The sequence below is a fragment of the Perognathus longimembris genome, chromosome 6, assembly GCF_023159225.1.
Source record: "Perognathus longimembris pacificus isolate PPM17 chromosome 6, ASM2315922v1, whole genome shotgun sequence".
Classification (NCBI taxonomy): domain Eukaryota; kingdom Metazoa; phylum Chordata; class Mammalia; order Rodentia; family Heteromyidae; genus Perognathus; species Perognathus longimembris.
The window spans coordinates 44,339,312-44,361,493 of NC_063166.1; the positions used below are offsets into that span (position 1 = coordinate 44,339,312).

A 22,182-nucleotide genomic window follows, 5' to 3' on the forward strand; every position below is an offset into this window, starting at 1 on the left:
CTGCTGTTGGGTCCTGGAGTCCCAGGCCGTGTTGGCAGGCCGCTTTTGTGGCTTGGCTGCTCTGCCGCATGGGGTGGAAGGATGAGTAGGTTCTAGACCTGATGTTGAGCTGGCCCACTGAGACCTAGTGAGGCGCCTCTGTGTCTGGATTGGCATCCTCAGCCTTCTCTGGCTATGGCTGTGTTGTTGTTGTTGTTGTTGTTGTTTTGGCTAGTCCTGGGGCCTGGACTCAGGGCCTGAGCACTATCCCTGGCTTCTTTTTTTTGCTCAAGGCTAGCACTCTGCCACTTGAGCCACAGCGCCACTTCTGGCCATTTTCTGTATATGTGGTGCTGGGGAATTGAACCCAGGGCCTCATGTATACGAGGCAAGCACTCTTGCCACTAGGCCATATCCGCAGCCCTGTGTTAGTTTTTTGAGGTGTCTCCAAACTGCTTTCCACAGTGGTTGCACTGGTTTGCATTTCCACCAATAGAGTTCTTTTTCTCATACATCCCTGCCAGCATCTGTTGTTGTTTGCATCCTTAATGTTAGCCATTCTTACTGTGGTTGAGATGGAATGTCGTTGTTGTTTTGCTTTGCATTTCCTATATGGCCAGAGATGTTGAGAATTTTTCTTTCTGTTTTTTTTTTGTGGGTTTTTTTTTTTTTTTTTTTGCCAGTGCTAGGGCTTGGGACTCGGCCTGAGCACTGTCCCTGGCTTCTTTTTGCTTGAGGCTAGCCCTCTACCACTTGAGCCACAGTGCCCCTTCTGGCTTTTTCTATATATGTGGTGCTGAGGAATCGAACTCAGGGCTTTATGTATATGAGGCAAAGCACTCTACCACTAGGTCATATTCCTAGCCCCCGTTAAGAATTTCTTTATGTGTCTATTGGCCATTTTTATTCTTTTAAGAAGTCTCTATCTCCTTTCCCATTTATTAATTGGATTATAGTAGATAGAGGTTTATTTTCATGAGCTCTTCATATATTAAGCCCTGTCTAGCTGTTAATTCTTCCAATTTGCTGAGCCCCTGGAATTGTATTCAGAAAGTTCCTGCCTATGCCAATAAGTTCTCATGTTTCTCCTATATCTCCTTCTACTAGTTTCAAGGTCTCAGGTCTTACACTGAAGTATTTGGTCCAGTTTGAATTGATATTTGTTCAAGGTGATAATCAGCGATCCAGTTTAAATTTTCTGCAGATGGATATTCAAATTTTCTAACACCATTTGTTGAAGAGGCTGTCTTTTTTCCAACGTGTATTTTTGGCTCCCTTGTCAAATATTAGATGATTGTGGGTATAATAGGTTTATTTCTGTATCTTCTACTTGGTTCCATTTGTCTTCAGGTCCGTTTTTAAAAATTATCTCTAAGGGGCTGGGGATATGGCCTAGTGGCAAGAGTGCTTGCCTCCTATACATGAGGCCCTGGGTTCAATTCCCCAGCACCACATATACAGAAAATGGCCAGAAGTGGCGCTGTGGCTCAAGTGGGAGAGTGCTAGCCTTGAGCAAAAAGGAAGCCAGGGACAGTGCTCAGGCCCTGAGTCCAAGCCCCAGGAGTGGCCAAAAAAAAAAAATTATCTCTAAGTAGTTGTACAAAGAGGTCTCAATTTAACATGTCAGTTTGTGAGTACAAGGCGTCTTGTACTCTCTTCCAACCTCACCCATCCCATCAATTTTCCTAGTTCACATACATATATTGAATATTATGACTGTATTTTTTCCTTCTCTTCATTTCGTTAGAGTGTAAGTTTTTTCTCAAAGGAGTTACATCATTGAACTTACAAAACCATTTGGTGTAAACCAACTGTATAACTCATGGCGGGGGGGAGAAGGAAATGGAGAAGGGGAAGCAGGGGAAAAATGAGGGAGGAGGTAACAAGTTAGATAAGAAATGCACTCACTGCCTTACATATGAATCTGTAACCCCTCTGTACTTCACTTTAACAATAAAGAGGAAGAAAAAAGGAGTTACTTCATTGAGTCTATTTGTGCCAGAATCAAGCTGTTGTTATAGCTGTAGAGAAAAGTTTGAAGTCTAGAATTGTGATAACTCTGGTACTATTTTTTTTTTAATTTCGTCCAGGATTGCTTTTGCAATTCAGGGCCTTTTGTGGTTCTATATAAATTTCATTTCAAATGACATTAGGATTTTGGTTGGCATTGCATTTAATTTGCAGATTGCCTTTGGGAGTATGTACATTTTCATGATACTCTGTCAACCTAGGAATGTGGGAAGTCCTTCCACTTACTAGTGTCTTCTTCAATTTCTTTCCCCAAAGTTCTTTTTTTTTGTGTGCCAATGCTAGGATTTGAACTCAGGACCTAGGCACTGTCCCTCAGCTTTTTTTGCTCAAAGGGTACCTCCCTACTATTGAGCCACAGCTCCACTTCTGCCTTTTTGGTGTTTAATTGAAGATAAGAATTTATGAGGTTGTCTGCTCCACCTGGCTTCAAGCCTCAATCCTCAGCTGTCAGCTTCTTGAGTAGGATTACAATAGGCCTGAGCCACTTATTACAAGCCTAGACACAATTTATTTTTAGATAAACATTTTTATGTTATTTTGCAACCTTGATGAAATATTTGATTAGTTCTAATTTACTTTTGTGGATTTCTAGGATTTTCTGTGTACAGTCATGCTTGTTTTTCCTTTCCATTCTGAATGCCCTTTATTTCTTGTCTAATTTCCATGGCCAGAGCCTCCACTACACCATAGACTGTGAGTAGCTATTTATTCACTGCCATTTTTATGAAAAGATAATAGAGTATAAGATACTTTCTATTCTATACTGATTATTATTTATTTAGTATCACTATTCTGGCCTAGTATAAAAAACATGGAACATGGTGTGTGTTTTTTTTAATTGATTGAGTAGTTTTAGCTCCATGCTGGTGGCTTACCCCTGTAATCCTAGCTACTCTGTAAACTGAGATAAAAGGATCATGATTTGAAGTTAGCCTAGGCAGGGAAGTCCATGAGACTCTTTTATCTCCAGTTAATCAGCAAAAAGCCCAGAAGTAAAGGTGTGGCTCAAGGAGTAGAGCACCAATCTTGAGTGTCTAATATTGTCTAATAAGGGGCAGTGCTTGGGTCCTGAGTTTAAGTCCCAGTACTGGGACAAAAAAATAAAGAGCAGTTTCTCAATTTCTACTTGTTTATCCTTTTTTTTCAGGTTTTCTCAAACAACGATGAAGGCCTTATTAACAAAAAGTTGCCCAAAGAACTTCTCTTAAGGTAAGAAGAGACAAATTTTAGATAGTGTGTTCAAGTTTGTTTGAGTCCTCAAGATCGAAGACTATCTTCTTTCTCTGTGAGTCCATAGCAGGAAAAAGAGCCAGACTTAGCCTAACTGACTTTTTGTTTTTGTTTTATAGAATACTGTTGAGCTTGTTGTTAATTTTACTTCTCTAATCCAGAATGTACTCAGTATGTTCATAGCACTGATTTGGATTCTTTTTCTTCTGTGGTAAGTATTGTAGTAGTCTTCAGCAGGTGCTCATGTTTGGGTATGAGTATATTGTTGTAATGTAGTCAGTAATGTAAGGTAGAATTACTGTTCAAGTTGTGAACTCGAGAAGTCAGACTTTAGATGTTTTCTGAGAAATGTTTAATGGGGATAGGAGGTAAAAACTTGGAAAGAGCAAAGGAAGATGTGATATTGCCCCCCCCCAAATATTCTCATTATCTGGTATGAACTGGTAACTCCTCTGTATATCACCTTAATAATAATAATTATGCCAGGTGCTGGTGGCTCATGCCTGTTATCCTAGCTACACAGGAGGCTAAGATCAGAGGACTGTGGTTCAAAGCCAGCCCGGGCAGGAAAGTCCGTGACACTTTTACCTCCAATTAACCATCAGAAAACTAGAAGTGGTGCTGTGACTCAAGGTGCTACTAGCCCTGAGCAAAAGAGCTCAGGGCCAAGTTCAAGCCCCGTGACCAACAAAATAATAATAACAACAATTAAAAATAAGTTTTAAAATGTAGAAAATAAGTGCAGTTAAATAAGCGATTTTATTTTTTTATTTTTTATTTTTTTTTGTTTTTGTTTTTGTTGCCAGTCCTGGGACATGGACTCAGGGTCTGAGCACTGTTCCCTGGCTTCTTTTTGCTCAAGGCTAGCACTCTACCTCTTGAGCCACAGAGCCACTTCCAGCGTTTTCTATATATGTGGTGCTGAGGAATCGAACCCAGGACTTAATGTATACGAGGCGAGCACTTACCACTAGGCCACATTCCCATCCCCCAAATAACCGATTTTAATGCTTACGTGCCATCATCCCCAAATACTGATATATTTTATCTGCTTTCTGAAAAAGATGACAGTGCATACTATAAAAGTGTCCTTTGTAAAAAAAAAAAAAGTGTCCTTTGTCTTTTATTTGTGGCATAATTGGGTATACACTAAATGTTATTTTCATTGTCTTTTTACCAAATAATGCTATGAACTAATATTTGTTGGCTTTTAGGCACTGTGGCTTTTCGTATTCTGTACTCATCCAAGAATCTTATTTTAGCTTTGGATTACATGGTAATCTTTGGCAATGTTTGGCACTTCCTTTAAAACAATTTCAGTTATCACTGTATCCCACAAAACAAAGAAACAGGTCTGTGATTTAAAAAGTGTGGTAATCTAAAATATATGCAGAACTAAAAAAATTACCTTCCTCCAAAACAAAACCGCAAAGAACTAATAGCCCGCTCATCAAATGGGCTAAAGACCTACAAAGAGGCTTCTCTGATGAGGAAATGAGAATGGCCAAGAGACATATGAAAAAGTGCTCTACATCACTGGCCATAAAAGAAATGCAAATCAAAACAACATTGAGATTCCATCTCACCCCAGTAAGAATGTCATATATCAAGAAAACTAACAATAACAGTTGTTGGAGGGGATGTGGCCAAAAGGGAACCCTACTTCATTGTTGGTGGGAATGTAAACTGGTTCAGCCACTCTGGCAAGCAGTATGGAGATTCCTCAGAAGGCTAAATATAGAACTCCCCTATGACCCAGCAACCCCACTTTTGGGTACTTATCCAAAAAACCACAAACAAAATCACAGTAAAGCCACCAGCACAACAATGTTCATTGCAGCGCAATTTGTCATAGCGAGAATCTGGAACCAACTCCGATGCCCCTCAGTAGATGAATGGATCAGGAAAATGTGGTACATATACACAATGGAATTTTATGCCTCTATCAGAAAGAATGACATTGCCCCATTTGTAAGGAAATGGAAGGAATTGGAAAAAATTATACTAAGTGAAGTGAGCCAGACCCAAAGAAACATGGACTCTATGGTCCCCCTTATTGGGAATAATTAGCACAGGATTAGGCAAGCCACAGCAGAGGATCACAAGAGCCCAATAGCTATACCCTTATGATCACATAAGATGATGCTAAGTGAAATGAACTCCATTTTATGGAAATGATTGTTATATCACAGTTGTAACTACTTTCAACATCCCATGTGTATCTGTAGTTTATACTGTTGATGATGTTCTTGTATCACCTTCTTGGATTGTATCTACACTATCTCTGTAATCTTATCTGAGTATATTGGAAACCGTGTATACTGGTATTAGAATTAGGAAATTGAGAGGGAATACCAAAATTGAGAGACAAAGGGTAAATTAAGAGAAACAACAACAAAAGCAATACTTGCAAAACTTTATGGTGTAAGCAAACTGAACACCTCATGGGGGGGAAAGGGGGAGGGGGGAGGGGGTATGAGGGACAAGGTAACAGTACAAGAAATGTATCCAATGCCTAACGTATGAAACTGTAACCTCTCTGTACATCAGTTTTATAATAAAAAATTAAAAAATAAAATAAAATAAAAATAAAAAGTGTGGTAAGTTCTGGGTCAACACAACCAATGTCATTACCACAGGACTTCATAGAGAACAGGCATAGTGCATGGTGATAGTCCAGTTTGGGTAGTTGTGGCATTCAAATCTATTGACAATGGAACCTTTTCAGTATTCCACTGAAAATTTCTAGAAAAAACTGACATATAATAAGACATGGACCAGATGAGACTACTTCTTGGCCATACTTTTTTTTTTATGTATGCCAGTACTGTGGCTTGAATTCAAGGCTTCTTGCTCTTCCTTGGCTTGCTAACTCATGGCTGGGGCTATACCACTGAATCATGCCTCTAGCCCATCTTTTTGCTAGTTAATTGGGGATGGAGTTTTTCTTATTTTTTTTTTGCCAGTTCTGGGGCTTGAACTCAGGGCCTGAGCATGTCCCTGGCTGCTTTTTGCTCAAGGCTAACACTCTGTCACTTGAGCCCACAGTGCCACTTCCAGCTTTTTCTGTATATGTGGTACTGAGAATTGAACCCATGGCTTCATGCATGCTAGGCAAGCACTCTACCAATAGGCCACATTCCCAGCCCCTCTGATTTTTTTTTTAACCTGGGCTGAGTTTGAACCTTGATCCTCCAGGTCTCAGGCTTCTTGGTAGCTAAGATTATAAGTGTGTGCCACCAGTACTGGCTAAATCTCATGTTAACATTTCAAGAATGTGTATGAATTTTGGTTAAATATTGAGAGCAATTCTGTCTTCTCTAGGTCACTGTAGTTATCCTATAAATGCCCCCAGAGCATCCCTTCATCTTGTTATCTTGAGTCAACAGCAGGGAAACAACTTGGCTTCTTGTGGCAGTGGTCACATTCTGAGGCTTTGGAGTATTTCAGTTGTCGCGATCTCATTCTGTTACACATTTAATAACAAAGAAAACTAACTGGGTGCTGGTGTGGTAATCCTAGCTACTCTGGAGGTTGAGATCTGAGGATCACAGTTCAAAGCCAGCCTGGGCAGAAAAGTCTATCTCCAGTTAACCAGCAAAAAAGCCAGAAATGGAGCTGTGGCTTAAGTGGTAGACTGCCATTCTTGAGCTGAAAAGCCGAGTGAGGGTGTGAGGTTGATTTCAAGCCCCGGTGCCAATGCACACATATCACACAGGAAGGAAGAAAGGGGAGGGAGAAGGAAGGAAGGATGGAAGAAAGGCAGAGAAAATGAAAGAAAAGAAAAAAATTAACAGACAGGATTGTGTGAAAATGATTAATCATTTTATTCTAATAAGACAGTTATTTGAATGAGGGTTTTAGACCATTTTAAACCAAGTGGTGACAAGGAAGGAATGTATGTCATACAAGCCTACAGGCCTTGGCCAAACATAGGAGGATGTTGGAAGCACTCTGTGTAAGTCATGGGCAGACAAGTTGTCACAGTGCAGCTGCAAGGGTCACTTTCCACACAGATTGCATTGTGGGTGGTGTCCCCTAGAATTACATGGTGCTTCTATAGCCTCAGTGTGAATAGGTGTGTGTTTAGCAGAGGCTTCAAATTGCTGTGTCAATATTCATCCTGATTCTGGGGAATCTACCCAGCTTCAGGCAGCCAACCTATGGGTCATTCAGCACTAGGGATGAGTAAACCACCTTCTCATGGGTATTGCCTCCACGTGTGACTCAAGGCTGCTGAGTACTTCCCCTTGTTAGCCTCTGTACTCATCCATAGAATAGTCTATCAATTGATACAAAAACAAAAAAAAGGGAAGAATTAAGTCACGTTCTATGATAGTGCTGCTTTGGAATTGTACCCTTTGACATTTTTGTCATCTTGAAGATCCATGGTGACCTGCGTTGTTAAGAATGCTGGTTGTGGGCTGGGGAGATAGCCTAGTGGCAAGAGTGCCTGCCTCGGATACACGAGGCCCTAGGTTCGATTCCCCAGCACCACATATACAGAAAAACGGCCAGAAGCGGCACTGTGGCTCAAGTGGCGGAGTGCTAGCCTTGAGCGGAAAGAAGCCAGGGACAGTGCTCAGGCCCTGAGTCCAAGACCCAGGACTGGCCAAAAAAAAAAAAAAAAAAAAAGAATGCTGGTTGTTATTTTGAAACCATTATAGCAGGCTCAGACCTAGATGATTTTTCTCCAAGAATCACCATTTCAGAGCAACTGTTCATAATATACCTTTCCATAGGTGTGGATTTCCACTTCTGTTCTTAGTTTGGAATCTGTAATGGCAAGTTAAAATTGTATGGCCATGGGCTGGGAATATGGCCTAGTGGCAAGAGTGCGTGCCTCCTATACATGAAGCCCTGGGTTCGATTCCCCAGCACCACATATGCAGAAAATGGCCAGAAGTGGCCCTATGGCTCAAGTGGCAGAGTGCTAGCCTTGAGCAAAAAGAAGCCAGGGATAGTGCTCAGGCCCTGAGTCCAAGGCCCAGAACTGGCAAAAAAAAAAAAAAATTGTATGGCCATAACAAGTGTTTGCTGATTTGTAAGTCTCAAAAGTAACTCACCAACCATGGTATTTTAGTTTAAATTCTATCTGTTTTCTTCCTTAGAAGTAATCTCTGCTATTAAATCATAGACTCTCCATTCACAAGAAGAATAGTTCTCTCCTTTCATGCTACTTTCCGTCTCCTTTTTTTCTTTTTTCTTTTTTTTGGCCAGTCCTGGGCCTTGGACTCAGGGCCTGAGCACTGTCCCTGGCCTCATTTTGTTCAAGGATAGCACTCTGCCACTTGAGCCACAGCACCACTTCTGGCCATTCTCTGTATATGTGGTGCTGGGGAATTGAACCCAGGGCCTCATGTATACAAGGCAAGCACTCTTGCCACTAGGCCATATCCCCAGCCCTCCTTTTTTTCTTTGTGATGGTACTGGGGATTGAACTCAGAGCCTTGGCACTATCAGCTTTTTTGCTCAATGCTGGTGCTGTGTACCACTTGAGCCACAGCTCCACTTCCAGTTTGTTTGTTTTTGGTGCATAATTGAAGGAAAGATTCTCACAGACTTTTCTGCCTGGGTTGGCTTTGAACTGTGATCTTCAGATCTCAGCCTCCTGAGTAGCTAGGATTATAGGTGTGAGCCACTGTTACCCAGCCATGCTACCTTTCTAACCATACTTTGAAGGAAGGTTTTGAACCGGGCTCCCTATGCAGCCATCTTCACAATACTTAATTCCACTACAGGGAGCACCACATGCTTCCCAACTCACAGGTTTTCACTTCTGATTATTTTCTGCTCAGTTAAATGGTGACCTCATATTTTTGGTCTTCATACTTATTGTATTACAGTCTTCTTTGTGCCAGTGATGACTATTCATTCTGATGGTGTGCTCCTGTTCCCCTTTGTTCTCACTTCAGCGGTAGCTAAGTTCTCTGATATTATAATAGTCATATTTGCTCACAGTCAAGACCACTTTCCCCTTTTCCATCTTGACTACATCTGTGCCCACCCTCTTAACATTTACTAGTAGCTTTGGATCATACCAGGTTAAGTCTCAGCTTCCCTTTTGGGACCATCAACAAGAATGACCTTGAATAGTGTGATGCTTTTCATCTCTTCACTGTCACTTTTTTCTCCTGTGGCAGGGTCTTGCTTTGGTACCCCACACTGGCTTTGAACTCATGATTCATCTCGTGATCTTCTGCCTCTACCTCCCAAATACTGGGATTACAGGTGTTAGCCACCAATCCAGCCTTCCACAATTTATCTTGAATTCACCAGAATTATCTGATTTTTGCTAATCTTAAGAATACTTAAGGGCTGGGAATGTGGCCTAGTGGTAGAGTACTTGCCTCTTATACATGAAGCCCTGGATTCGATTCCTCAGCACCACATATATAGAAAAGGCCAGAAGTGGTGCTGTGGCTCAGGTGGTAGAGTGCTGGCCTTGAGCAAAAAGAAGCCAGGCAACAACATATGCTGGAGGGGGTGCGGGGAAAGAGGAACCCTTCTCCATTGTTGGTGGGAGTGCAAATTAGTACAAACACTTTGGAGAACAGTATGGAGGTTTCTCAATAAGCTCAATATAGACCTACCCTATGACCCAGCCATACCACTCCTAGGCATTTATCCTAAACAGCAGACCCCAAGATATCAAAAAGACATTTGTACTTCCATGTTTATCGCGGCACAATTCACAATAGCCAAAATATGGAAACAACCCAGATGCCCCTCCACAGACGAATGGATCCAAAAAATATGGTATTTATACACAATGGAATACTACATAGCGATTAGGAATGGTGAAATATTGTTATTCGCAGGGAACTGGTCAGAACTCGAACAAATAATGTTGAGCGAGACAAGCCTAGAACACAGAAAACAAAGGGGCATGATCTCCCTGATATATGACTGTTAACAAAGGGAGATGGAGAGACAGTAGAGACCAAGTCTGTGAATACTGTATATGTTCTTGATACATTGTATCTTGTATATATGTCTACCTGACCTAGAGAAGGGATAGAAAAACAGGACGTAAGATATCACAAGAAATGTACACACTGCCCTACTATGTAACTGTACCCTTTTTGCACAACACCTTGTAAAAAAATTTGTGTTCAACTAATAAACAAATAAAAAAAAAGAAGCCAGGGACAGTGCCTAGGCCCTGAGTTCAAGCCCCAGGACTGGCAAACAAACAAACATACACAACAAAACAAGAATGCTTAATGTTAGTCACATAAAATGTAATCATTTTACCCATTTGTAGTTTGTTACTGAATAAGATCGGTATTTTTACCAGTTTTTACTCATAAACTAAAGGTGCCAAGTTCTTTCTCCCCTTTGAACTCACACAGCTCCACAAACAGACTCACTTTCCCTGGAGAGTCAGTTATATATGGATTTTAGTGATGGGAATATTTGTTGTAATCTGTATCTGTAACATAGGTTGTCTTGTTGTCTACATCACTATTGTCCATATTATTTTTGGAGCTAAATTTTCTGGGTTGAGAATTCAGTCTTTATTTGTTAGTGTGTGCCTTTAGTTAATTTATTGACCTTAACGTTACCATCTGTAAAATGGGAATTCTAATTGTTCTTTGGGGATTGTTGCCAGTCCTTAGTATGCCTGACACATAAGACGTATTAAATAAATGTTAGGTCTTTCTGTGATTAATATCAATTTTGGCTACCTGGATATTTAATAAATAATATTTGGGGATGCTGTTTGTTTTATTGGAGATAATTGATAATATGCCTTAATATGGATCTGAATATAAGCTAGTGCTAAAATCATGTTAGTAGAGAACATGGTTGTGAAAGTTCATGGAGCCAGTGCTCCATTTTATCCAGCTGGACCAATTCAATTTCAGTGGGAATTGGAACCTATCATGTTAAACCAGCAACTACTAGGGCATAAGTAGATCAGTATGGGGGGGGGGTTATGACAAATGATAATTACTTTGTATTATGAAGATGTTCTGTTGGAAGGAATCGTTCTCCTTCTAAGGAAAGACATCTTGCTTGAGTTGATTAGCCTAAAGCTCATCTTGTAAATTTAATATAATTGTGTTTGATCTTAAATACTTCCTGTTGTGGTGGCTTGCATGTTAAAAGTCAAGTGCAGCAGGTTTAGGCAAGTCACAGCAGAGGATCACAGGAGCCCAGTAGCTATACCCTTATGAACACATAAGATAATGCTAAGTGAAATGAACTCCATGTTATGGAAATCATTGTTCTATCACAGTTGTAAATACTTTCAACGTGCCATATGTAATTGTAGCCTCTATTATTGATGATATCCCTGTATCACCTTCCTGTGGTTGTACCTACACTATCTCTGTATCTTATCTGAGTATATTGGAAACCGAGTATACTGTTATTAGAACCAGGAAATTGGAAGGGAATACCAAAATCAAGAGACACAGGGTAAAAAAAGACAAACAACTACAAAAGCAATACTTACAAACTGTTTGGTGAAAATGAACTGAACAACTGAACAACTCATGGGGGGGGAGGGGGAAGGGAAAAAGGGAGGGGGGAGGGGGGAATGAGGGACGAGGTAACAAACAGTACAAGAAATGTATCCAATGCCTAATGTATGAAACTGTAACCTCTCTGTAATTCAGTTTGATAATTTTTTTTAAAAAAAAGTCAAGTGCAAGGCTGGGAATATGGCCTAGTGGTAAGAGTGCTTGCCTTGTATACATGAAGCCCTAGGTTCAATTCCCCAGCACCATATACAGAAAATGGCCAGAAGTGGCGCTGTGGCTCAAGTGACAGAGTGCTAGCCTTGAGCAAAAAGAAGCCAGGGGCCAGGGACAGTGCTCAGGCCCCGAGTCCAAGCCCCAGGACTGGCAAAAAAAAAAAAAAAAAAAAAAGTAAAGTGCAGACACAGATTAGGTCCTCAGATATCGCCTCATGCTATGTCTCTATTGGGAGATAATCTCCATAGAGGCACAGCCATACATGTGGTAACAGAGGACAATGCTCCTGTTAGTGATAAGGAATAGTGAAGGAAACTTCTCATGAGACACAGTTATAAAAATCAGATCTCCACTGTTTCCTTTTTAAACGTACATGGCTACATGACCAAAGTAAGTGTTTACAGTGTGTGCTGGCTTGGTGAGGGCATATTTGATTGCCTTCATTAAGCCTAATAGTTCTGGGTGATTAAAAGTAAAAGAGCTCCACATCCTTTGATGGTTTTAATAGTTGAGTTTTTCATTGTAAATAATAAAATCAAAGTACCAATTTGAGGGCTGGGAATGTGGCTTAGTGGTAGAGTGCTTACCTAGCATGCACAAAGCCCTGGGTTCGATTCTTCAGCACCACATAAATAGAAAAACAAAAACAGCCAGAAGTGGTGCTGTGGCTCAAGAAGTAGAGTGGCTAGCCTTGAGCAAAAAGAAGCCAGGGACAGTGCTCAGGCCCTGAGTCCAAGCCCCAGGATTGACAAAAAACAACAATTTGAAAATTTTCTCAAATTTGCAAACCAATCTTATGAGAGAAAAGTGAAAGTAACTGTGGTTTTTGCTGGAGTGACAAAGATATACAGCCCAGAGCTGTGTGTAAGCATGGGTGCCTGGGGAGAGCACAGTCAGGGCCTGTTCTTGTGCGGATGTTACTGGGTGCATGTTCTTGCCTGCTGGTTGCTTTCAGTACTCTATGCACTTTAAAGGACTGTAACCTCTACCTCTACCTCTTGATCTCTGTGATGCCTTCTGCTTTACATATGCCAGTGTAGTCCATCAGGCAAGATGCTCTTTGGGGGGGCATACATTGCAGTTTTGAGCTTAAACATCTGTGTACACTTTTCTTTTTTTCTTGCCAGTCCTGGGCCTTGGACTCAGGACCTGAGCACTGTCCCTGGCTTCTTTTTACTCAAGGCTAGCACTCTGCCACTTGAGCCACAGCGCCACTTCTGGCCATTTTCTGTATATGTGGTGCTGGGGAATTGAACCCAGGTCTTCATGTATATGAGGTAATCGCTCTTGCCACTAGGCCATATCCCCAGTCCCATCTTTTCTTTTTTTTTTTTTAATGGAAAAACTTACTTTTATTTATCACTATTTTGTAACTTTCCTCCAAAGCAATAGTGGAATCATTCCATTCATTTCTAATTACATAAAAAGAATTTTCAAAGCAAAGCAAACTAAGACCTTTGTCGGGGGTTTTTAGCCCCCCTCCCCCCTGCACTCCCCTGACCTTCGGGAGAGATGGGGAAGCACACCCCCACCGGACTAGCCAAGAAAGGAAAGGGCCGACAGACCGCCTGCACCCAGCCTTCTTTCTTTCTTTTTTTTTTTTTTTGGCCAGTCCTGGGGCTAGGACTCAGGGCCTGAGCACTGTCCCTGGCTTCTTTTTTGCTCAAGGCTAGCACTCTGCCACTTGAGCCACAGTGCCACTTCTGGCCATTTTCTATATATGTGGTGCTGGGGAATCGAACCCAGGGCCTCATGTATATGAGGCAGGCACTCTTGCCACTAGGTCATATCCCCAGCCCCCAGCCCTCTTTCACCGGAGGACAATCAGACACGTCCGGGAGCTAAGTCAATGCAAAGTCTCCACATTTTTCTTTTTGTTAAAATCTTTTTTCTTTCTTTGTCCTTTTTTCTTTTCTTTTGTCTTGCATTAGACAATGTGGTGCCATTGTGATATAGTTGAAATCAGATGTAGAAATCTATAGACTTCTTTCTCATTGTTTCTGTGTGCTGTTATTTACTATTTTAGGGTTGGTAACTAAAGTCTAAGTATGTAATCACATTTTCTTAGATTTTTGTTAATCTTCAATGAAGTAGCCTGAAATACCAACCAGGTTCCCAAGATAGGAAGGACAGGACCTAGATACAGTACAACCCAGAGTCTTCACTCTGCAAAGTTATGTGAGTGATCTATTAATTTCAGAACTGTGAATTCAGTAGTTTGTGTCAGGAAAGGGTACTGTGACATCTCATTATGTTTTTGGTTTCAGTTCCTCAGACTCGTAGTAATGTTGAATATTTGTTAATGTTTGTTACATGTAACTATGAAATGAAGTTTGTTGCTGGTTTCTGTTTTTGTTTTTGTTTTGCCTATGAGTTACCTATTTCTTGTTGATTTGTAGGAGTTCTTTACATTTGCAGTACCATTTTTTCATTGTTTTAGTAATATGCTTCCAGCAATATTTTTTTCACTTGGAACCCATCAAGTAGGGTGCTGTGTGTGTGTGTATGTATGTATGTATGTATGAGAGATCAGGTTGGAACCCAGGGCCTCAGCATGCAAGCAGTCTACTCTTGGGCTTCAGTCCCCACCCCCCATTTCTTAAAGTTTTTTTGGGGTGGGGGATGAGGAGCTTTATTGAGGAGGACACTTGTTCAGCCATCACTGTACCACTTGAGCCATACCCTTAGTTCTTTTTTGCGTTGCTTATTTCAAGATAGAGTCTTGCTTCATGTCCAGCTGGTCCTGGACTATATTCTACTATTTGTGCTTCCCTTGTAGCTTGGAATGACAGGTATATACCACTGCACCCAGCTAGTGATCAAAATAGAGTCTGACAAATATTGCTATTCGCAGGGAAATGGTCAGAACTCGAACAAATAATGTTGAGTGAGACAAGCCTAGAACACAGAAAACAAAGGGGCATGATCTCCCTGATATATGACTGTTAACAAAGGGAGACAGAGAGACAGTAGAGACCAAGTCTGTGAAACCAAAAACTGCTTGTCAAATAGTATTCCCCACAGGATTGGGGCAGCGACCCAACAGTATGTAACTAAAACCAAACAATTACTCAACATATAAAGGTCAAAAATTGACCTCTCAGGGGAATACAATAGCTCAAAAGCTATGTTTGTACGTTCATATAAGACTACTGTCGACATATTGTCTAATATCAACATTACATTTAAAGCCCTAGGCGAACTTTCTTGGGCGTGGCCACGTGGCTACTGTATATATTCTTTTTTTTTTTTTTTCCAGTCCTGGGGCTTGGACTCAGGGCCTGAGCACTGTCCCTGGCTTCTTTTTGCTCAAGGCTAGCACTCTGCCACTTGAGCCACAGCGCCACTTCTGGCCGTTTTCTATATATGTGGTGCTGGGGAATCGAACCCAGGGCCTCATGTATATGAGGCAGGCACTCTTGCCACTAGGCCATATCCCCAGCCCCTGTATATATTCTTGATACATTGTATATTGTATATATGTCTACCTGACCTAGAGAAGGGATAGAAAAACAGGGCGTAAGCTATCACAAGAAATGTACACACTGTTCTACTATGTAACTGTACCCTTTTTGCACAACACCTTGTCAAAAAATTTGTGTTCAATTAATAAATAATTTTTTTAAAAAGAACCTGAAAAAAAAATAGAGTCTCACAAAGTTTTTGTTAAACCTGGGCTGGCCTTAACTGTGATGCTGCCCACTATCTGCCTCAGAAATAGATTGGACTACAGAACTGAGCCACTACATCTAACTTGTTTTGTTTTTTTGAGACAATCTTGGTAGGTAGCCCAGGCTGACCTTAAGCTGTGATTTCCTCAGCTTCCATGTTTTGAGGTTACAGGCAAGCCTGTGCTATACCTATGCCTGGTCATTTAGCCATTTTTTGATGACCAGACACATTTTGTGAAGTCAAGTATATTTTCACTTTTTGTTCTCTTTCTGTCTCTGTCTGTCTCTGTCTTTGTACAGGTACTTGGGCTTGAACTTAGGATCTGGGTATTGTCCTTTAGCTTTTTGCTCAAGGCTGGCCTCTACCACTTGAGCCACAGCTCCACTTCCAGCTTTCTGGTGGTTAGAGATTAGAGTCTCTTGGACTTTCCTGCCCAGGGTGGCTTTGAACTTTGATCCTGAGGATCTCAGCCTCCTGAGTAGCTAGGATTCCAGGGACGAGCTACCTGTCTGCTGTTTTCTGTGCTTAATTAAGCAACCCTTCCCTAATTTCAAGACAGTTTTGTACCAAAAGTTGGAAAACTGTTTATGATTTTTCAACTCTATGGTAATGATCTTTATACATAAGACAGGAGTCTTTTTTCTGGCCAGTCCTGGGCCTTGGACTCAGGGCCTGAGCACTGTCCCTGGCTTCCTTTTGCTCAAGGCTAGCACTCTGCCACTTGAGCCACAGCGCCACTTCTGGCCGTTTTCTGTATATGTGGTGCTGGGGAATCGAACCCAGGGCCTCATGTATACGAGGCAAGCTCTCTTGCCACTAGGCCATATCCCCAGCCCCAGGAGTCTTATTTTTATCATCCTTTCTGTCTAGACTATCAGTTTTCTAGATCTTCTTACTGGATCATTCTTCCTCTGAAGAAATGCCATATGACCTCTCTTCATATGAATCTATTTCTAGAGTCTATATTACTATGTTGTTAATTTTCTGTGTGAGGCATTTTTTTTTTTGAGTGACTGGGTGTATCAGTTTTCTTTGCCATCTTTGTTATTTGAATGAATAAACCTCATAAAATTGAGTTGAAAATACTTATTTCCTGTTATCTGAAAGTCAGTTTAATTGTTCTTTGAAATTCTAAAGTTATGAAAACAGAATTTTCTTTGTGAGAAAATAGCTACTACTTTTATTTATTTAATATGAATAACATTTTCAATGTTTCTTAGTTTTATTTTCTGGAGATGTGCCAATTTTGTCTGAAGTTTTAAACTTTTTAAAGTTTCATCGTTTTTAACATGATAGTTGTCTTTCTAAGCTTTGTAGTGCCTGTTGTAGTGTGCTATTTTCACTCATTAATTTTTTTCTTATTGTTAAAATGATGTACACAGAGGTTATAGTTTCATAAGTTAGGCATTGGATACATTTCTTGTACTGTTTGTTACCTCCTCCCTCATTCCCCCCTCCCCGCTCCCCCTCACAATAATTTTATGCTCAGGTTCTCTCTCTTTGCTAATTACTCCTTAGAATTTTACCTTTGTGTTTTCAAATAACCAGCTTTAGGTTTTGTGTTTATATTCATTCTCTCTCTCCCTTCCTCCCCCTTTCCCGTATCCTCTTTCCCTTTTTCCCTCTTTTCTTTCTCTCCCTCCCTCTCTCCCTCCCTTCTTCCTCTCTCTCAGCCTGAAGATCAAACCAGGACTTTGTTCATAGAAAACATACACTGACATTAAGCTACTTCCCAACACTCTTTTCTATTTTAATTATTGCCACTCATGTTGCTTTAAATATCATCATCCTTTCTTGGAATTTGTTTTCTTTAGCTATTTTTCTGAGTTGGGCATCTACCTCATAATTTTCTAGCCACTTTGTTGTATTTCACAGGTTATGAAATGGTGTTTTCCTTACTCAGTTTTAAGTATTGGGTTCTGTGGTTGTTTCCTTTTTTCTTTCTTTTTTTTTTTTTTTTGCCAGTCCTGGGGCTGGACTCATGGCCTAAGCACTGTTCATGCCTTCTTTCTGCTCAAGGCCAGCACTCTACCTCTTGAGCCACAGCTCCACTTTCAGCTTTTTCTGTTCATGTGGTACTAAGCAATAAAACCCAGGGCTTCATGCATGCTAGGCAACCACTCTACCACTAAGCCAAATTCCCAGCCCTGTAGTTGCTTTTCTGACACATACAGCATCATCTTTTTCTTTCAAAAACCTTTTTAGCAGGGCCTTGGTGGCTCATGCCTGTAATCTTTTTTTTTTTTTTTTTTTTGCCAGTCCTGGGGATCGGACTCAGCCTGAGCACTGTTCCTGGCTTCTTTTTTGCTCAAGGCTAGCACTGTGCCACTTGAGCCACAGTGCCACTTCTGGCCGTTTTCTGTATATGCGGCGCTGGGGAATCAAACCCAGGGCTTCATGTATTTGAGGCAAGCACTCTTGCCACTAGGCCATATTCCGAGCCCCATACCTGTAATCTTAGCTGCTTAGGAGACTGAGATCTGAGGATCACGGTTCAAAGCCAGCCTAGGTAGAAAAGTCCATGAGACTCTTACCACCAATTAACTACTAAAAAGCCAGAAGTGGAGCTATGGCTCAAATGCTAGCCTTGGGTACAAAAGCTCAGAGATAGTGAGTGCCCACACCCAGAGTTCAAGCCCCAGGACCGCCCTCCTCCCCCACAATTCTTTTTAGGACTGGTTAGGGATGGGCAGGGTAATGGTAACTCAGTGGTAGAGAGTTTGCCTGCTTGAGACTGTGGATTCCATTCTCATCACTGAAGCAGCACAAACCACAATTACATTTTTATTGTGAAGTATAACAGGTAGTCAGAGAACTACACAAGTAAATATTTAACACAAACGTCTTATAAACATCCCATAAATTGGTAAAGAAAACATCATCAAGAAATAAGTGATACATCATTGTTGTAATTGTTTTCAACATGCCATGTGAAACTGTACCCTTTTTTTTCTCTCCTATTCCCTTCTTGTGGTTTTACCCCTGCTATCACTTAGTTCCCTAGTCATTGAGGGGGGAAGGGAATGGGGATGGGGGAGATGGAGGAAAAAATGAGGGAGGAGGTACACTGCCTTACATATGAAACTGTAACCCCTCTGTACTTGACATTGACAATAAAGAAGAAGAAGAAAAAAAAAAAAGAAAACCTCATCAGTTACCAGTGTAGCACCTTTGTGTCTTATGTAATTCACTTTCACTCATCATTGACTATATTTCATTTCTTTATAGATTTACCACTCTTAGACATATCCTTAGATCTGACAGTTTAGTCTTGCCTATTAAAAATTACAAATCTTTGGCTGGGCATGGTGGCTCATATCTATAATTCCAGGTACTCAGGAGGTGGAGAATAAAAGGATTAAAGTTCAAGATATGCCCATGCAAAAACTTAGCAAGACCCTATCTCAACCAATAGATGAGTGTAGTTGCACATGCCTATGAAGCTGTTACATGGAAGGTGTAAGTAGGAACACTGAATCCCAGCCATCCTGGACCCCCCCCCCAAAAAAAGTGAGATCCTATCAGAAAGATTACTAAAGCAAAAAGGCCTGTAGTGTGGTTCAAGTGGTAGAATCACCTGCTTATCTTGTGTGAGATCAGAGTTCAAATAGCACTGCCACTAAAAAATTTATAAAAATTACAAATCTTATGTGTGTGTATATATGTCTGTATGTGTGTGTATGTTCTCGTACTGTGGTTTCAGCTTTGAGCCTTGTGCTTTCACTTGGCTTTTTCACTCACAGCTAGTGCTCTAATACTTGAACTATACTTTTTTTTTTTTTTTTTTGCCAGTCCTGGGGCTTGGACTCAGGGCCTGAGCACTGTCCCTGGCTTCTTTTTGCTCAAGGCTAGCATTCTGCCACTTGAGCCACAGCGCCACTTCTGGCCGTTTTCTATATATGTGGTGCTGAGGAATTGAACCCAGGGCTTCATGTATATAAGATAAGTGCTCTTGCCACTAGGCCATATTCCCAACCCCCTTGAACTATACTTTAATTTCCAGCTTTTTGCTGGCTAATTTGAGTCTTGAAGGGCTTGGATGATCGGTTCTGTGAGTGTTCCCACAGTCTGAATGCTAGTCACTTAAGAATCTAGTTTCAACGTATTTCCTCTGGCATCTGTATTTCTTGAAAATTAACAGCAGCTACAGAGGCTTGATGAAACTGAACTGTCCCTTTGGTAGGCCGTTGTTCAGTGATGTGTTCTTTCATCAGGAGTCAAATCAAATGCTTGGTTTTTGTTTCTTTAAAGATTTTTTAAATTAGCATACATTAGTTGTACAAAGGCAGTTTTGTTGTGACATTTCCACACATGCATACAATGTATCACATCAACCTTACCTTTTGTGAGTCTCCTCTTACTCCCATCCTCCTTTCTTAAAACAGTTTCAGCTGTTTCCAATGTTCATGCTCACACATAAAGTACTTTGACCACATTCATCCCAATTCCCACTGCCACTAACTCCCCAAACAAAGCCTGTTTTACCCTTTGTCATTATACTATTATTGTTATTACTATTGTTAAATATATATTCATTGTATCAAGAGTTTTTCCTGTGGTAGTTCACGTGTGTGTATTATAGTTTAACCATAATAATTTCCTCTATTGCTCTCCCCACTCCCCATTATTTAACAGTTTTCAGTGGGATTTCTTACCAGTTTCATATGGAGATGCAAAGTATTTGTGTATTATTCCCTTCCATCATTCTTTCCGTCTCCTCTTCTCTCCCTCATTCCCCCATACAGTCCTATTGTCATAATCAAGTTCTTCTAGGCATATAAATATACATGTATATAAATATATATTTAAATACACATATGTATGATACAATTTTTGCTCTTATTTGAGATCTTAGTATCTAATCTGAGATATTGAACCCCTAGTATTAAATAATTTATCAATTGAGGCTGAAAATCTGATTTACCAATCCTCCTTTTTTAAATTTCATTTTATTAGAAAGGTGATGTACAGACAGGTTACAGTTAACCTTGTTTTTCTTAATTAGTTAGAATATATAGTCTCTTGTTTATATATTGGTGCCCATTTCTAACGTTTTTTTTTTAAAATAAGAAATGTTGGTTTAAACACCTGATTCTTTTCCTTTTACCAGTTTTAGAAGTAATGAGATACATAAATGTAGGGTGAGAAATAGTATTTACATAGTTTCAAACAATCTTCCCACAAGATACATACTAATTTCCAAGGTAAAAATAGTAAATGATAGCAAAGCAGTCAGGTAGAGCATCTTAAGCAGACAACTTGCTAGCATCACTAGGAGTAGGACAGGTGAGTGCCATGTGCTTCCTGATTAGATATGCCACTTCTGTGGAAGTCCTGATAGAAGTTTATATTCTGATTTTGCTTGTAAGGAAACATCAGACAAAAAGACATAGGAATAGTCTATAAGTAACTGGTCTATATGCTTAAGAAAATTTGAAATCATGAAATGTAAAAACTAAAGATATGAAGTTCGAATTTAAGAGGACTGAAGCAAACACATAATAGCCAAATGCAGTATGTGATCTGGATTGATCTTAGGTCAGAAGTTTTCTTCTGCTCTAATGGGGATAGTGTTAGACTTTGATTAAGACCTGTAGATGACTTAACGATATAGTTATCAGTGTCAATTTCCTTCTTTTTCTTTTGGTGCTAACTGGAGTTTGAACTTGGGGCCTTAAACTCTAAGATTCAAAAAATAAGCTTTACCACACGAGCCATGCCACCAGTTCTGTCTTTTTGGTGGTTAATTGGAAATTATTGTCTTGAATTTGTCTTTGCAGGATAGCCTTGAACCTAGATCCTCAGATCTTAGCCTTCTGAGTAGCTAAGACAACAGATGTGAGCCACTAGCACCAGGCCTTTTAATTCTACTTCCAACAGCTTCCTAAATGTTGTGTCTTTACCTAAAAGGTGGTAGTTTTGAGAGTTTATAGCCAGATATAGTGGTGCATGCCTGTAATCCTAGCTACTTGAGAGGTAGAGTCATTCCTGCCTCATTAGTTCAAGGCAAAGTTAGTGAGACCATACTCTAAAGACAAAATAATAATATAAAAGAACTGGGGGCCTAACTCAAGTAGTAGAACACAAGGTCCTAAGTTTGAACCCCAGTAGAACAATTAAAGAAGAAAAAACAATTTGTATAGCCTAGAATACTCTAGCCTCTTCTAGAAATTTAGGATTACAGGTTTGAGCTACCCACACCTTGCTTTCATCTATACTTTGTAGATGAAAATCCCTAAAGCTCAAAGGTCAAATGACTTCATCATGATCCTGTAGCTGGCCAGAACATGATATTTGGACTTTAAAGGGCTTGTATACATTTGAATTAAGGCCTGTTCAAAGCTCATTTTTCTCTGAATATTTATTGCTCTTTAGTGAAAAAATGCTTTCAGAATGTTGTCATCTTATGATTTTCCTGACATCCCAGAAATCCACATTTATTTACCTATAATAGATAAAACACTAATTATGACTTATAGCTCTAGAGATGGAACACAAGGCCTTATGCAGGTTAGGCACATATTCTGCTAAACCACACTGCCCACTCACTTTGTGGTGAACTTTA

General features: G+C 40.3%; 1 protein-coding gene across 1 annotated transcript in view; it reads left to right on the forward strand.

The window, feature by feature from the left end:
- Fbxl2 (F-box and leucine rich repeat protein 2) overlaps positions 1 to 22,182 on the forward strand; it is a 75,371-nt gene that overhangs the window by 20,694 nt on the left and 32,495 nt on the right. Inside the window, exon 2 of the mRNA XM_048348633.1 lies at positions 3,158 to 3,219. Coding sequence (XP_048204590.1) covers positions 3,158 to 3,219 — 62 coding nt within the window. The remainder of the gene's footprint in view (positions 1 to 3,157; positions 3,220 to 22,182) is intronic.